Raw genomic sequence first — 18,456 nt, 5'->3', positions numbered from 1 at the left:
ATAAGATAACCCTTAAATTCATCGTTAGTAGGGATGCACACGGTTTAGGTTCACAGCAACGAACTCAAATGAATTGTATTTTTGGTTTGAATCTGTGTGTACTGGTTCCGTTCACAGTTAGGAGAAAACAGTCCAACCCAAACTGAACCGTAACTTGTATATGCATGAATACTTGTTTTCTATTAATCACTAGATAGCATTTCTTAGCAAGAACTTCTGAGTACTAGATGATGGATATGTATTTTCCTTACAAACCTTAATTTCTCAGTCCCTCACTCAAACACAACATACCTTAGCCCCCAGAAGCTTCTTGACACACTGTATTCTCAATTGTTTGATTCCTCATTATGCTACTGTTGTTTTTGTTATCCAACCGCTATTCCCGTGATCACAGCACTCACTGCCTCATGAAGCAACAACTATTATTTCCCTTTCCTTCCTCTTCTTGAGCCGGTGTCTTAACCTCACACCTCACTTTCACGTATTATTTCCCTTTTTTTTTTTTTTCCTAGTTCAAAAAACTTTTCCTTCCTTCTTTTCTTGAGCTGGTGTCTCACAACCGCACACCTCACTATCACGGTCCTACTCTAGTGATCCCTTTTTCAGTTGACGCCTATCGACCCCCTTCCTCTCCTCTTCCCCTTAGTCCATTAGCTGAGCCAATAAAATCCTCGATGTGAAACTATTTTGTCAAATCCTTACCCCCACCACCCTTCGAATTCTTTAACTTCAACAATGACATTATCATCGTTCTTGGTGAGTACGTTTATTAGTTAGATTGTTAGATTCCCTCATCTCATTAGGGGTTGCGTAGATGAAGTTATATGTATGTTGATGTTCTTTGGGCTAATTTTAACTCGTCATATAATACAACAATCTTTCAGAAATTTTCCTACAAATGTCTAATTTAGGAACAGTAAAGTTTCCATTCCAAATTTGTTTCTTTGATATTCCTTTCGGTGTCTTGATGTCAGGATACCATCAATTTCTATCAATCATATGTGTTTTCCCAGAATTATAAAAGAAGAGAAGGATTTTTTCCATGATCCACTCCTTTTTATATGTAAGATGTATACATAATTCTGATTGTTCGTGTTTATTCAACTGTTTCGGATTTTTATTATAATTTAAACATGTTTTAGGACTTATTCTCAATTTAATCATTTATAAACTATAACTGTCATACTGATTTGGGCTGGGCTAGTCAATGGATTGTATTAGTATTCAAAAGCCCAATATATAGAACTAAATCTATCGAAACTAGTCTCATTTGATTTGGATATGTTCAGTTTGATTCCATTTTATATGGAATTGTTAGGACCGCTTTAGTTATGGTTTACCCCATAAATCAAACGAACTTAATTCGTATGTTATGCACCTCTAATATTCTTTCTATTAAATGGTTTCTTGTAGAAACTTGAGGCAGAATTTGGGCAATTCATCAAATTCCCTTACCACATGGGGATATGTGGCATTGGGAAGACGAAATAATGCTTTTAGAATTGCACGTAAGGAAGCATGATAGTTTCTTTTTATTCATTAAATATTTAGCCGTTTCTGTGTCCTTAAGTTTGAGGATTTTATAAATTTGTCATTGAGACGATAATCACCACGTACCCAAGTCCGTTTAACTCCTGAGTTAGAGTTGGTTGTCGTTTGATAAAATTAAAAATTTAGTAATGACAATTTTAAAGAGCTGAAGTTTTAAGTGGTATTTGTAAATTGAGATTTTTTTTTTTTTTTTTTTTTAATATAATTTTTAATTTTTAAGTGTTTAACATTTGTCATCGTCACTTAAAATTTTTAACTTTTTTTCTGTGGCACTTATTTTTTAAGTGATATTCAAATTTCTCTATCAAACATGCTTAATTGAATATCACTTAATCCATTCAGAATTATGTGTTCAATTGGGTTATTAAACAATTTTTTTGTTGATTACATGGAGCTGGAGAACGTGGTTGTATTGACTCACAACTTTGTCTTTCTTTTGAATTATTTCAATCGTAAATTTGACTAAATTTTTAATTAATGTTGCTTTGACTTTACAAAACAGATCTCAACTTTTTTGTAATTTTATATCTTAATAATTAAATAATCTTTATATTTGGCTTTAATTTATTTAAGCACAATTGTATGAGTGGCAAACTGGCAATTATGCTGATATTCATTGTCAACTAATGTGGCCTTCTCTCTCTCCTCTTTTATTTTTCATCTTCACTTGTGCTTATCCATTTCCTATTTTCCCTCTTCATTTATTTATTTATTTATGTTTTTATTTTTATTTTTATTTTTATTTTTATTTTTTTGTTAAAATACATGATTGAATGGGATTTCATTTTTCTAACATCAAGCGTGCATGTGTCCTGCGCCGGGCCCTTTCTTATGTTTTGTTTTATTAGATACATAATTGAATGGATTTTCACTTCTCTATCATCATGAGTGCATGTGTCGTGCATGCAGAGCCCTTAAATTTGTGGCTTTTGTAATTATTTGGCGTTAATTTTGTTGGAAAGGAGAATATTCGGCTGAGATTTATTGCTGATCTCTAGGGATTGCCTAGCTGTATTTTATGTTTAAATGTAGGCCTAGTCAATTTTGTAAATAAGGAAAATTACCTAGCTGTATTTTATGTTTAAATATAGGCCTAGTCAACTTTGTAAATAAAGAAATTACCTAGCTGTATTTTATGTTTAAATATAGGCCTAGTCAACTTTGTAAATAAGGAAAATTAGTTGTATAGTTATTCTGTTCCTTTTTTAATACCTTGTATAGCCTATAAGTAGTGTACATGTATATCATTTTCAGTATAAATGAAATACCATTTCACTAAAATAATTCTCTCCTAATTCCTTGTTGTTTGATGGTATCAAGGCAAGAACTTTATTTCTGACTCTTTTTTGCATTCCGAAAAAAATTACCAGGACTTATTCCTTGATAAACTCCACATTTTTTTTTTAACTCTCAAATCGAAACCCTAGCTTCTCACGATGTCTGAAGTCTCATCTAAACCTCCTGAAAACCGTGGTCCCAATTCTGATTCGCACTCTGTTCAGATAACCATTATACGTCTTAATGGAGACAATTTTCTGCGCAGGTCTCAATCAGTGCGTATGTATATTCGAGGGAGAGGAAAGATTGGGTACCTGATTGGTGATACAAAGGCACCTGATTTGAAGGATACGACTTATGCCACTTGGGATGCAGAAAATTCCATAATTATGACCTGGCTTGTTAATTCCATGGATGAAGACATCGCCTCTAACTATATGTGCTATCCACTTTCACCAGATGTATTCTGACCTCGGCAATCAATCCTAGGTGTACGAACTGCAACTACAACTCGGAGAAATTCAACAAGGGGGAGACAACGTCACCAAATACTTCAATATGTTGAAAAGGCTGTGACAGGATCTGGATATTTTCAATGACTATGAATGGAAATCTCCATATAATTGCAATCACCACAAGAAGACAGTGGAAAACGATCGCATCTACAAATTTCTTGCTAGTTTAAATGTAGAATGGTGGGTCGTCACGGCACCAACGTTTAAAAGTGCACTAAGAATGTGAGTGTGCAATGTGGCCAAGTTTTAAATTTATAAAAGCTACTACTACCTCTAACTAAAAATATAGTTAGGGTGAGTAGGGATCATCCCAAGGGATTGTGGGTGTGTTTGCAATGGAAACAATGTATAGGGTTAGTAGGTCAGGTGATCAAAAGATGGTTTATTTGGTTGATTAAACTACAATGCAATTGAAATTAAAGCAAGTAAAAGGTAACAATTTAGAATTTAGGTAACAGATATAGCGGAGAGGACTAGAGCTCACCACTAAGCTTGACTTCACTAGACACTAGCAATTGTATATCAATGGGGAAATTGAATTGTAACTTGTGTGTGTGTGACATTAATTGAAACTAGGCATGGATGGCAAATAAGTATAGATTGTCTAGCCAATTCAAATGGAAAGCACAACCTATCAAATGAGACCAAAATCCATTCAATGAAACCACAATTTATGCACACACAACTATCTAGAAGCATACACCATTTGCATTCATAAGTATGGAACACCAAGGAACAAGAATAGATTGTCCACCTATCTATGAATCTAAAACAACTACACTACATCTACACTAATGACATGGAAATTAAACTAAGTGAGCTAAAGGTGTGGCACAATCCATCAAGAAACAAGTGTGAACCATCAAATAAATTACAAAAGTGTTCAATTAAGCACTATGTTTTGACCATCTCTAGATTAACTTCATCCATACACATAGACATGCATAAACTCCACTAAATCTAGAGAAAAACACATGAATCATCCATTCTAGCATACATAGACATATGGTTAGAAATAGATAATCAATTGAAAGCATTAATCCATACACATCAAGTGAAAACTACAAGATATATATATAAATCCAAGATCAAAACATTTATTGCAAGCAAATCCCCAAAAATATACAAAACACTAGTTCTAGGAAGCAAACTTAGGGGCTACTCTAGCCCCAAGTGGATGTCTAGCCACTCATTGAAGTAGTCATCCAACCCTTAAGGGCTATCTCCATGGTAGGAGTGACCTCTTTCTTGATGGAAACCCTAGAAGAATGGAAGAACTCCCAAAGATATGTAAAAGCTCTCTAGTCTCTAGCCTCTAGCCTCCTCTCCAAGATATGATATATGATATGTGTTATGAAGATATGTTCAATCTTTCTCTTAAAATGGCTCTAAATCCTTATATAGGAGGCTCAAATGTCACACCCAATGGTCTGGATTCGTGCACTAGGGTCCTTGCAATGATTGCACCATGAGCCAACTTTTAATGAGCTAGAATTTGTTTTATTTCGGACTTGAGGAGGTTCGATCAATCGAACTGTGTTGAGATCGATCGAATTGAGGTGAGATCCATCGAATGATGCAAAGATCGATCATCCTTGGCGGCGCCTTTTTGAATAAAGACAAATCTCTGAGTTATTTTGGGATATTTTGGAAAAGAGACAAGAGTGGTAGGTGGGGTGGTAGGTGTGGATAAGATCGAATAATTTCGATCGATCTGAGAAAGGTTGGATCGATCGAAGATGGTGAGATCTTTTGGATAAGGACAATTGCTTGGATCCATCTTGATATGTCTAGATCGATGTTACTCTGATCGATCGAAGGAATGTTGAGATCTATCGAATTTGCTGCTTTTCCACACTTTGCTTCCACTTTGCTCCTTTCTTCCATTCAGCTTGAGATTGCTTCTTTTAAGCTCTTATTTGGCTGAATTAACTTATTTTTGGGATAAGTACCTAAAAAGGGTAATAACATGAAATTAGTCTAAGACGGGAAAATAAGATAGATAAAGGTCCTAGAATACCTAAGCTTAAGAGGTTTAATTGCGCACTTTTCAGCGCTCATTATAGAATTTGATGAAGTAAGGGGAAGGATCATTGGTCGTGGTCCTCTTCCTTCACTTGGAGAGGTATTTGCTGAAGTGCAGAGGGAGGAAAGCCGCCGTAGTGTTATGCTCGGAAAAAAGGGGGCTAGGGCATCGATTGAAAATTCTGCCCTAGTCGTTGCTGATGCAAATGCGAGTAGAACTTCCAATAGCCAGCGCAGAGCCGAGGACAAGCCTCGGATATGGTGTGATTTCTGCAACAAGCCCCGCCATAAACATGAGACATGCTGGAAGATTCATGGCAAACCCGCCAATTGGAAGAGCAACGAGCCTGGAGACCAATCTGCTCGTGCAAATGAGGCTGATGCTGGTCCCTTCGGTAAAGAGTAGGTGGATGATCTTCTGAAGCTGCTGAAATCCAATCCAGAGTCTGGTATTCCTTATGTTTCTTTGGCTCAAACAGGTAGCAACTCTAGTGCTTTCTCTTGTCATTCTAGTCCTACACTTTGGATCATTGATTTGGGTGCTTCTGATCACATGACAGATCTCTCTCATGTATTTCATTCTTATTCTCCTTGTTCTGGTAATAAAAAAGTTAGAATTGTAGACGGAAAATTTTCATCTATTGCAGGAAAAGGCTCTATCAAAATTTATGAAAAAATCACCCTAAAATCTGTCCTTCATGTCCCTAATCTTGCCTGTAATCTCTTATCTGTGAGTCAACTCTCTAAAGATTTTAATTGTCTTGTTACCTTTTTTTGACTCTCACTGTGATTTTTAGGACCTGAGCACGGGGATGATGTTTGGTAGTGCTAGAATGGTGGACGGTCTTTACTATTTTGATGACAACTTCCTCGGTAATAAACAAGCTCAAGGCTTTGGTAATAGTATTAGTTCTCTCTCTATCCGTGAACAAATAATGATTTGGCATCTTAGACTAGGACATCCTAGTTTTTCTTATTTGAAGTATCTATTTCATGTTCTATTTAAAAATGTGGATTGTTCATCTTTTCAATGTGAAAGTTGTCATTTATCAAAGAGTCATGGTATACGTATAGTTCAAAACCATATTGTGCCTCAAAACCATTTTACTTAATTCATATTGACGTTTGGGGTCCTTCGAAAATTACCACATCTTCTGGAAAAAAATGGTTTGTAACTTTCATAGATGATCACACTCGGCTATGTTGGGTATATTTGATGAATGATAAATCTGAAGTTGAAAATTTGTTTAATTTTTTTTTATAATATGGTTGAAATCCAATTTCAAACAAAAATAAAAATACTTCATTCTGATAATGGAACTGAGTATTTCAATCAATTTTTGGGAAATATTTTAAAGGAAAAGGGGATTCAACATCAATCTACTTGTAGTGATACTCCTCAACAAAATGGTATTGCTGAGAGAAAAAACAGACATTTACTTGAAGTTGCACGTGCCATTATGTTCTCAATGTATGTACCAAAATATCTATAGGGAGATGCTATTTTGACAGCAACTTATTTAATAAATAGAATGCCTACTCGTATTTTAAAATATATTACACCTTTAGAGTGTTTCAAAAACTTCTTCCCTTAATGTCGACTTTTCTCTGACTTACCCTTGAAATTTTTTGGGGGCACTGTGTTTGTTCACATACCTAGTAGGCTTCGATCCAAACTTGATCCTAGGGCAGAAAAATGTGTGTTTATTGGTTATGCGCCAAATAAAAGGGGATACAAGTGTTATAATCCTAAAACAAAAAACACTTTTGTGAGTATGGATATCGTTTGTGGAAAGTCAGCCTTACTTTGGACAAAACTGTCTTCAGGGGGAGTAGTGAATAATGAAGCTCAGTTTTGGGAAACAACTGCTCCTCTACCTAATACCTTGGTTGTTCCTTTGCCTAATACCTTCTTTCCCATACCTGTTCTTGATCCTTCCACCTCTAATAATCAAGACCTCAGTGCTCCGTGTTTACACTCGAAGGAGTACTCATCAAAAAAATAAAGACTTGCCTACAACTTTAGCACAAGACCAACCACTGTCTCCGAGTGATGGTCCATCTACTACTCCAGGTAACTCTAATCCGTCTTTGTCAAATTCCACTCCTACTGCTTTTGATCTTGACGTACCTATAACACTTAGAAAGGGAGTCCGAACCTGTACAGAACATCCAATTGCTAAATACGTGTCTTACCATAGGCCTTCTAAGTCTCATAAAGCTTTTACCTCAAAAATCTCCCACCTATTTATCCCGAGAACCATTCAGGAAGCTTTAGATAATCTGGATTGGAAATTGGCAGTTTTGGAAGAGATGAATGCTCTGAACAAGAATGGGACTTGGGAGATAGTTAACTTACCTAGGGAGAAGAAGAAAACGGTAGGATGCAGATGGGTGTTTACAGTTAAGTGTAGAGCTGATGGAAGTATAGAAAGGTACAAGGCACGTTTAGTGGCAGAAGGATTTACACAGACACACGGTATTGATTACCAGCAGACTTTTGCTCTAGTCCCAAAGATTAATTCAATCCGTATCTTACTATCCTTAGTAGTTAGTCTTGACTGGCCATTACACCAGCTAGATGTAAAAAACACATTCTTAAACGGGGATTTGGAAAAGGAAGTCTTTATGAGCCTACCATCGGGGTTTGAAGAACGTCTTGGTGAAGAGAAAGTGTGTAGGCTAAGAAAATCCCTGTATGGCCTCAAATAATCTCCCAGAGCATGGTTTGAGCGATTTGGGAAAGCTGTAAAGGGCCACGGATATACACAAAGTCATGCAAATCACACTACGTTCTATAAGCACTCAAAAGAAGGAAAGATTGCTATTTTGATTGTTATGTTGATGATATAATATTAACAGGTGATGATCATGTTGAGCTCAAAAGACTCAAGAGAGTTCTTGCTGATGACTTTGAGATCAAGGACTTGGGAGCCTTAAAGTATTTTCTTGGAATGGAGTTTGCCAGGTCTAAAAAGGGCATCTTCGTGTCTCAACGAAAATATGTGCTGGATTTTCTTGGAGAGACAGGTCTACTCGGTTGCAAGGCAGTAGAGACACCAATTGAACCTAATTTGAAGCTCCAATCTGCTAAACCCGAAGATGTGAAGAACAGGGAACAATTTAAGAGGTTGGTTGGTAGACTGATTTATCTGTCGCATACTCGCCCAGATATAGCTTTTGCAGTGAGCATGGTAAGTCAATTTATGCACTCACCAGGTCCAGAACACTTCGAGGCTGTGTACTCCTTAGGTACTTAAAGGGATCACCAGGGAAGGACCTGCTGTTTGAAAAGCACGGTCACCTACAAATTGAAGTATATATAGATGCAGACTGGGCTGGGAGTATAACCGATAGAGGTCAACCTCTGGCTACTGTACTTTTGTTGGAGGAAACCTTGTTACTTGGCGTAGTAAAAAGCAAAATGTGGTGGCAAGAAGCAGTGTTGAAGCCAAATTTAGATTAGTTGCCCACGGAATTTATGAGGTGTTGTGGGTTAAGAGAATCTCAGACAAACTGAAGGTCTCAAGTCCCTCTCTGAGAAAGGCATACTGTGATAACAAAGCAACAATCTCAATAGCACAAAATCCTGTTCTATATGACAGAACCAAGCATGTTGAGGTAGACAAGCACTTTATCAAGGAGAAAATAGAGAACGGGCAGATTTGTATGACCTATATACCAACTGATGAACAGATTGCAGATGTTCTTACAAAGGGTCTGTCCAAGTACCAATTTGAGAAATTGACGGGCAAGCTGGCTATGGAAGATATTTTCAAACTAGCTTGAGGGGGAGTGTTGGAAAGGAGAATATTCGGCTGAGATTTATTGCTGATCTCTAGGGATTGCCTAACTATATTTTATGTTTAAGTATAGGCCTAGTCAATTTTGTAAATAAGGAAAATTACCTAGCTGTATTTTATGTTTAAATATGGGCCTGGTCAACTTTGTAAATAATGAAAATTAGTTGTCTAGTTTTTACGTTCTTTTTTTAATGCCTTGTATAGCCTATAAGTAGTGTACGTGTATATCATTCTCAGTATAAATGAAATACCATTTCACTAAAACAATTCTCTCCTAATTCCTTCTTGTTTAGAAATTTATTTAAGCACAATTGTACGAGTGGTATGCATGTTGAGCCCCTCATCTTTTTGTTCCTGTATAGTCAATGTCAACTAATGTGGCCATCTCTCTCGTCATTCATTTTTCTCTTCACTTTTGCTTATCCACAGGACCACATCCTATTCTTCCCTCTTGATTTATTTTTTTTATCTTTTGTTTTATTAGATACATATTGAATGGGATTTCACTTTTGTAACATCAAGCGTGCACGTGTCGTGCCTCGAGCCCTTTCTTATGTTTTGTTTTATTTTTTACATAATTTCTTATGTTTTGTTTTATTTGATACATAATTGAATGGGATTTCACTTTTCTAACATCAAGCATGCACGTGTCGTGCATGCAGAGCCCTTAAATTTATTACTTTTGTAATTATTTGGCTTTAATTTATTTAAGGACAATTGTACGAGTGGCATGCATGCCGAGCCCCTCAGTTTTTTGTTCTTGTATATTCAGTGTCAACTAATGCGGCCCCATCTCATCATTCATTTTGCTCTTCGCTTATGCTTTATCCACTTGCTATTCTTCCCCCTTCGTTTATTCTTTATGTTTGTTTTATTAGATACACAATTGAATGAGATTTCAATTTTTTAACATCAAGCATGCACAAGTCGTTCTTCGATCCCTTTCTTATATTTTGTTTTATTAGATACATAATTGAATAAGATTTCACTTTTTAAACATCAAGTGTGCATGTGTGTTGTGCATGCCGAGCCCTTAAATGTATTGTATTTGTAATTTAATGTCATGTAGTGTGGCCTTATCTCACCTTTCTTTTGACTTTTCTTTGCCTTATCTTTTGTTTTCCTCGTGCTTTTTATATTTCTCATTCTTCTACATATAGGAGCTCCCAATGCCCCATAAAATAGCCACTACACATATCTTGTCCTTGAATTTTTTATCATCAATGCTCGAATTGCATTCCAGACCATCCATTCCCTTGTCGTTCCGTGAAATGGTTGGCATTGGGAAGAAGAGATTTTGCTATAAGAACTTCCCTTATTGAAGCATGAGGTATTTTCCTTCTTGGTTCAGTCAGTATTTAGCTATGTTTTCGTGTCCTTGAGTTTGAGGATTTGATAAATTTGTTGTTTTGACACACACGACACACATACCCAAGTCATGTAAGACAGAGTGTGGAATAGAATTAAGAGTCAAGTTATATAATAACTTATTTCCTATCCCCAACTACTAAGTAGAGTTTGTTGATTATAATGAGCTCTGGAATGTTGTTGTATCAATTCATAACTTCATCAATGAAAAGTTTGATTTAAGTTTGATTAAATCAAATTTTCCATTTATGTCGCTATAACTTTCAAAATCTGATGTTTTCTTATCCTTTTGTCATGTTATATATTATTGAATGTTCTATTAATTTGGCCTTAGATTTTATGACAATGGTCGTGAAAAGTGGCATCCATGCGAAGCCCTTCAATTTTCTTCTTGTATATTTATTGTGAACTGATGCATCGTTATCACATTCTATGCATGTACTTATCCAATTCCAATTCTTCCCTCTCTGTATGTTTTTTCTACATTTTGTTTTATTAAATGCATGGCTGTTTGGGATTTAGCTTTTTCTAATATTAAGCATGTACATCTTGATGCAGAGACCCTAAATTTATTGTTCTTGCGCACTTAATGTAAATTAATGTGAACTTATCTGTCCATCTTCTTACTTTTGCTTTGCCTTATCTTTTATTTTTCCCTTGTGCTTTTTATATTACTCAGTCTTCCCTTTATTTATGGGATTTTCTAATTCCCCATAAAATAACCTACTATTAAATTTGACTTTTACTTGAATGTATTCTCATCAAAGCTCGAAGGAGAATCCAGGCTTCATCGAATTCTCACCGTTCATGGGAATGGGTGGCGTAGGGAAGGAGAGATCATTCTTCGAGCACTCACCCAAAAGGAAGCTTGAGGTATTCACCATCCCGATTCATGTAATATTTTAGTTGTATCTCCTTGTCATAGGGTTTGAGGATTTGATAAGTTTGTAGTTTAGACACACCACTGACCACACGCATACTCAAGTCCAATGTAGTAAGTATATGATTAAGGGGACAATTACGTACTTGTCTGTTTTCCATCTCCATCCCTTGAGTTGAGTTAGTTGATTATACAGAGCATTGGAATGTTGCTGTATTGACTCATTAATTTATCTTGCTTTTAAAAAATTTCAATAGTAAAAAGTCATGGTTTTTAATCAATGTTGCTTTAAGATTCCAAAACTTATCTCTGCTTTTCTTTTTTGTAATGTTATATCTTAAACTATTCCTATTAACTTGCCTTTTAATCTTTTAACAACGGCTATACAAGTGGATGCATGTCCAGCCCCTTGGTATACAAAACTGATTGGGCTTTAACTTTTTAGGATCAAGCGTGCACATTTCGTGCATGTAGAAGCCCTAAACTTATTGTTCTTGTACATCTTAATATTAATTAATGTGACCCTATCTTGTGTTTCTTTTCACTTGTGCTCTCTCTTATCTTTTCTTTTTCGCTTCTGCTTTTTTTATTTGTTCTTCCCTCTATGCATAGGATCTCGTTATACCATATAAAATAACCCTAAAAATTTATCTTTACCTTGAATGACTACTCAATAAAGCTCAAGTCAGGATATTTTGCTTTAAAATTTTTAAATGTTAGATCTGATTATACCACTTAAATGGTGGTTGAAGATTGAAGGAATGAGCAGAAGATCTGGTTTTATATACTGAAAGAAAACATATCATAAAAGCACCGATGGATAAAAGGTGGGCCTTACAAAGAGAAATGATTCCCATAGAATCTACAAAAATTATTTAGGATATCTATAGGGATGCAAAAACTAGAGCTTATACTATATGAGAGACTAGTGAATTTTCTATAAAAGCAGGATTACACCAACAAACACTGCTAAGCCCGTACCTGTCCACAACAATTTTGGATGAAATAACAAAAGACTTGCAACAAGGCATTTCGTGGTGCATGTTATTTTCTAATTGACAAAGTTCTACCAGATACTTCAAATTTAGCTCTGGCAATAAAGAAAAATCCTAAAAGCGAAGAAATACGTTGGGCCAAAAGGCCCAAAAAGTAGTACGACTTTAACATATTATATAAAATGTTGATTTTTTAAAGTTTTAGAGTATTATAGTATAATGAAAACGGTTCAAAAGCAAAGGGTTACTTAAAATAACCATTTCCAATATTTAGGATCAACAATACAAAGGATAGGGAGATAGATAGTGATATATTTAGTATGTGGATCAGATATGTGATAAAAGACAAGTTCAAACATTTTTTATTTTTATTTTTATAGGACAATAATTAGACTATCTTTTACAGAATAGAATGTTGAGCATTTAAAATGATACAATAATTTATTTAGGTAGCTGAGATGAGAATGTTCACATGCATGGGAGGTGTGATTTGAAGAGATATGGTTAATAATCAACAGACGAGAGAATAATTAGGAGCGACATCTATTAGTTAAAATAAGATAAATTAGACTAAGGTGGTATGCACATGTACTATGTAGATTCGTAGATGCGCTGATGGAAAATAGAAGATTAATTTGCATAGAGATTAGAGACGAAGAAACAGATCAAAATTAACATTGATCTCATTGTGAAAGATCACTAGATAATTTGTGGGTAGAGCCAAAGAGAGTGCACTATACAAGTTTGTCGGTTCTAGTGTATCACCATTTAAGAAGTAATCATAGAAAAGTGGAACCCACTCTTTCTTTACCCATTTTATATTTGTTGTGTATTTGATACCTAGTAGAATTCAATTTATTCTTTCGACGTGAAATGCCTAGAGAAATGAAAACAAATCATGGTTGAGAAGGTTATGGTAGTCCAAAAAATAAAAAAAAAATGGTTCTTTTTGTGTTAATCCTGCATAATCTCCAATGTTACCAATTTTAGTAGATATAAAAAATATTACAATGCGAGCAAAAGTTCCTAGATTGATGGAGATATAAAACATGTAAGATATCATGCTTGTTTATCCATTATTTGAGTTTCTAATAGTTATTTCAATAAAGGTAAATTGCAAAAAAAGTACAAAAATAAAAACCTGCTATATACATAATGCGCAAATATCCCCCTGGTTTTCAAAAAACTCCCTACATTTTTCAAATTGAGCAAATAAGGACGATTATTCAATTTGAAGATTGAAAAACCTAATATGCCCTTAAGACAAAAGAAAAATAAAAAGAGTAAATTACACTCGCCTCCCCATACAATTTTAGAAAATTACACTCACCTCCCCTCTAAGTGACTGACATGGAAATTGAACATACCAATTTACTATATTGACTTTACTACAAAATTAATTTTAAATTCAAAATCAACATATTCTTGCAATAAACCTTAGCTATTTTTTTCCTGAATTTTCTCTCTCAACAAGACCCACGATTTCTGTCTCACTCCCTCACTTCTTTCTCTCTCCAAGACACACAATCTCTCTCTACAAGACCCACCATCTCTCCCTAAAGATCATTGTAGTGTTAAACCAATGTCTTGTGAGGACTTTAAGTATTGTTCTGTAGTGATCTTTCATAGAATGTGTATATCATTATTTTGTGTCTATATAGTATATATTAAATAACCGTGTGTATATACAAACCTAAATGTATAACTGTGTGTAAATATATAGTTGGATCATTTTTAACATTAAACATACGCTGAGATCCATTTGGTTGGAAAATTTGTGCTGGTTTATAGGAGTTGAATTGTTGTTGACTTATAATTAATTACAGAATAGAATAATAAAATATAATGGAAGGATGTAAACATGGAATATGATGAAATTGAAGTATAACAAAGAAAAAAGGTGTGTGTGTGTGTGTGTGTGAGTGCACAACATGACTTCGTGTTTCTTGTGGGTTCTTCAAATTTAACACAAAAGTGTCTACAATAATGTAAACCCTAGGTGAAATCACCCCAAAAAAAGAGATTTGGGCCATTTTTAAAGGCGGGAAACCATTCAAATGGTGCTCATATCTGGTCGTGTCAATTTACAATTGAATTGCTGTGTGAAGTTATATAGGGGTTATATTACCTCCAATTCTTTTTTATCACTCGTGTGCTACTAAACTGGGAGCTGTCAGAAGTAGTGATGGAAAAGACCAGAGAGGGAGATCAGTGAGTCGGAACAGATAGAGTTGGTGGACGAGGAGATAGAAATGGAGGGGGAGCTAGGATGTACAAGAGGAGATAACGAGAGAATAGGAAGGTCCGCCTTAGGAGAGTGAACTTTTAGAGAGAAAGTTAGAGGTTTCACCAAGAGAGAGATTGAGGAGAGACAACTCGTTAGAGAGAGACAGTTAAGAAGAGGTGAATCTTATATAAGGATGTAAATGTATTTTTACACAAGTTTTAGTGTGCAAACGTGTCCTCACAGACATTTCAAACACCCTTAAGGTTATTTTGGGATTTTTATAAAAAAAAAATGGTCAAAATTGACTATCAGGGGTAATTTGCTCCAAAATTTTAAAATACAGGAATTTATATGCACATTCCAAATAGCACGATGTTTCTTGCACATTTTCTATATAGTAGGGTTTTTCTTTTTTTTTTTTTTTTTTTTTTGCACATTACCTTTTTCAATAATTACATATATGTTTTTACCTGATATGTAAACATATAATAGCAATGGTTTATGATAGAAAAGAATGGACAAAGAAAATTTATGTGGCTGGTCTTATATATATGGGAATGGGATAAAGGCAAGGATGATAGTAATGTTGTTTTGATTACATTCTTTAATTAATGTGGCTTTGATTTTTGCTTCCCACATTTGTTAGTTTGGCAAATCAATGTGTTACTATGGAATACAGAATTTATACATATGTGCTATATCTTAAAAGGGAAAATTAGATTTTGGTAATCAAATATTTGTTTTGGAAAAAAAAAGGCTTTAGAGTGACGTTAAACTCAAGAAAAAATATATAGTAATAAAATTTAAAAAATAATTGTCAATTAGTGACCCTTTAAAATTTAAGGTACTAAATATCCTTCTATTAAGAAAATTATTCCCACAGTAAGTCTCTTAACAAAAAACAGTCCGTCCCGTTGAATTGCGGCTTCCATTTTAAAATAGAGCTTCTTCTAATGGATCCTTCATTTGGCATTTGAACAGAGAGAGTGTATCTCCCGGAGTGTAGTGCACAGGCTGGCTCACTCTAGGTTCTCTCTCTCTATCTTATATTACACGCACACACACAATACACATGTATGTTTTATTTCTGCACTACTTAATTAGAGTGTTGGATTAGGATCCATTTATCTTCTGAGAGAATGCAGGAAAAAAAATGAATTTAAAATGTTGCTTTTCTGTTAGAAAAAAAACGCGATTACTCCTTTTAAGCTAGATTGTTATATAAAGATTCAGTTTTCATTTCCTTATTTTCAATAATTTTGTTGGCAATGGAACGGAGCTTATTAATTTTGATGGATTTTGAGGCAGTGGCTTGATTGACTTCAGTTATGGACGAGACGAAATTTGTTAAAGCTTTGAGAAACGGAAATTTGATTGCGCTTTACAGATGTATATTCTCCCATTGCTTATAGGTGCTAGTTGAAGAAGACGATCGAGGGGCTCCGAGCTTTCTGTTTGAGTCCGTCGAGCTTGGTTTTCGAACTTTGACTGCTGTGTAGTCTTCCGATGGTCACTTATTGTTTCCGGTGTGATCCATTGGACCAGACGGTGGTTGGACATCTTTATTTTGATGTCGAACATTCTGCCTTCATACTTTGTATAAACGATGTACCATTTTCTGGTAGTGTAGAGGTCATTGCATATTACTGTTCTGCTACAATCTAGAATCCACAATTGGATGCTGCCTTTGAGATGGAGAATGACTACTTTTAAGTGTTTTATGAATTATGAGGTTGACCACATGCTAGTGTAACTGCATTTATGGAGATGGTTAAAAAACATTGATACACCATGTAGTTATTACCTGTGTTGTGTACTGTGTGTTGTCTTTTTCAAGGAGAAACTAAAGGAGACTGATTACTGGGCTTTTGCATTTTTCGTTTTCATAACACAATAATATATATATATATATATATATATATATATATATATATATAAATGGTGATATCATACATAAATATGAGAGATTCAGAATTTCCGATAACATAATAGAATTCGAGGTAGAGTGAGAGATGGAACCACAGGCAAACTCGAGAAAGAGGGTGGAGATGGCAGTGTAATATTACACCATTGACTCCCTAGATGAAGGTGTGTGGAGAAAGCATGTTAGAGAGCTCTCTATGTCATTTCCTCCCTTTTTGGCTCTACCCCTCTGCTTGGCCTTAGAGCACCTCCTTGTATAGGCCAAGTGAGAGGTTGGGTGATGTCACTTGACATCACATGTGGCCCATTATCATTATAAAATAATGCTAATTAAGATAGGTCTAAATTGTATAAGAGTTAAAACGGTATCTCTCTTTACGAGTCGAGGATTGATTCGACGAGTCCTAAATTTTATCTACCAAACAAATAATCTCTTTGGATTTCAAGTAATCTTGAGTCTTATTCCCAACTCAGGTTTTGAAGTCTCAAATCTTCTGTTCGTTCGAAGAGGTATACTGATGACGTGATAATTGTTTGATCAAATTATGTGGGTGGGCCATTGTTGATGATATGGCATGACTATTTGATCAAGTTATATGAGCCACGTGGATTGAGCTATTATGGACACCTACATATCCATAACGTTAGACATGGAAGGTTTATTAATGATTTAAAGCCATGAGCTGTGATATGGACAATCCCCAAGGAAACCCCATGGTTGACGGTTCATAATGCACTTGGTTGCTGACTTCAAATAGCGTTGAACTTGTGTGTTCTATTTGGTTAGGGATGTCAATTTAATCCCTTCTTTATTATATTTTTTTATAAAATTTATCTTAAATTTGTTAAACTTTGAATTATTTCTCAGTAAAAAAATAAGTATAATCCAACCTGACTCTAATGTGGGGCAGGTTTGAGAATAACCTTTTATTTGTGGGACAAGTTTGGAATAAGAGTGACCCATTCGTAGGCATTCCTACATCTTATGTCTATCTGTAAATGTTAAAAAGTGATCTTAAATTTTCTATTCTGCAAAATTCCTAAAAAAATTAAAATAATCTTAAACATTCAATCTCTTCTTGGGGGATTCCAAAGACGTGGCTTATAAAAGTTGACTATGGATGCTACATCTAAATGTGATAAGAAAAAAAGTATTTGCAAAATATTAATAAGAGGATCCAACAACCCATTTATTAGTGGGTCCAAATCATTAACACGTGAGGTGACGTTATTTTTGTTCGATTATATTACAACTTATTAACCATTAGTTATGAAAAAAAAACTGTTTGATTTATCACTCAATATATATTTGCTTTAATAGGTTGTTGAAGAGCAGTGCTTGAAAAATTGAGTTACAATTTTTGTAAAAAAATTAAGATTTTGTAAAAAAATTGTAACAATATACAAAAGTGTAGAACAACTAGGACCACTACCAACTGAGACCGCTTTTCCATATTGATTATTGAATAAAAGAGCAAACCAGCAACACAAGAATAATGGCACTGCCCCCGCGGCTTGGATGAGATGGGTGGGGGCTAAAATTATTGCTGCGGTGTGGGGCATTTGCTCTCACGTTTCAAAAGCACCAATTTTATTCCCAAATCAAAGAAAACAAAACAAACGACATTCAACCCCATATAAACATATTTATCCATTACATATTTTGGGTAAGCTTTTCAATGACATTAGGTTCTGAAGTTTGATTCCAAATAAATTTCTTGACATTTTGCACAGAAAATATGAGTTTAGAGTCGATACATCTTAGTTTTACCATGTAGATCACCTCAGAAGGACACATCAGTGAAGGAAGAATTTTCTTTTTGCATACAACAAAAAATTTCTAATGTGACATATAGCTCCATGATGCTGCAACTAGGCTCTAAAGAAGTAA

At 34.9% G+C, this 18,456-nt stretch overlaps 1 protein-coding gene across 10 annotated transcripts in view; it reads left to right on the top strand.

Annotated features, from left to right (window-relative positions):
* LOC132307018 (uncharacterized) overlaps positions 1–16,509 on the top strand; it is a 28,140-nt gene extending 11,631 nt beyond the window's left edge. For 4 of the 10 annotated variants that reach the window (XR_009482157.1, XR_009482160.1, XR_009482154.1 and 1 more), the window contains 3 exons: positions 6,167–6,242; positions 11,308–11,413; positions 15,951–16,509. Coding sequence is in view for 2 of the 10 variants with exons in the window: in XM_059804666.1 (XP_059660649.1) it covers positions 11,308–11,413; positions 16,055–16,141 (193 nt within the window). In the remaining 8 variants the exon portion in view is untranslated. Of the gene's footprint in view, positions 1–3,094; positions 5,849–6,166; positions 6,267–11,307; positions 11,414–15,950 lie in introns of all 10 variants that reach the window. The other 6 variants (XR_009482159.1, XM_059804667.1, XR_009482156.1 and 3 more) reach the window with 5 other exon arrangements.
* Positions 16,510–18,456: the final 1,947 nt, after the last annotated feature.

This window comes from Cornus florida, unplaced genomic scaffold, assembly GCF_030987335.1.
Source record: "Cornus florida cultivar Cherokee Brave unplaced genomic scaffold, ASM3098733v1 CherokeeBrave_3.0.0_Hap2_Chr05, whole genome shotgun sequence".
NCBI classification, from domain to species: domain Eukaryota; kingdom Viridiplantae; phylum Streptophyta; class Magnoliopsida; order Cornales; family Cornaceae; genus Cornus; species Cornus florida.
This window is presented reverse-complemented; position numbering and strand designations above follow the sequence as displayed.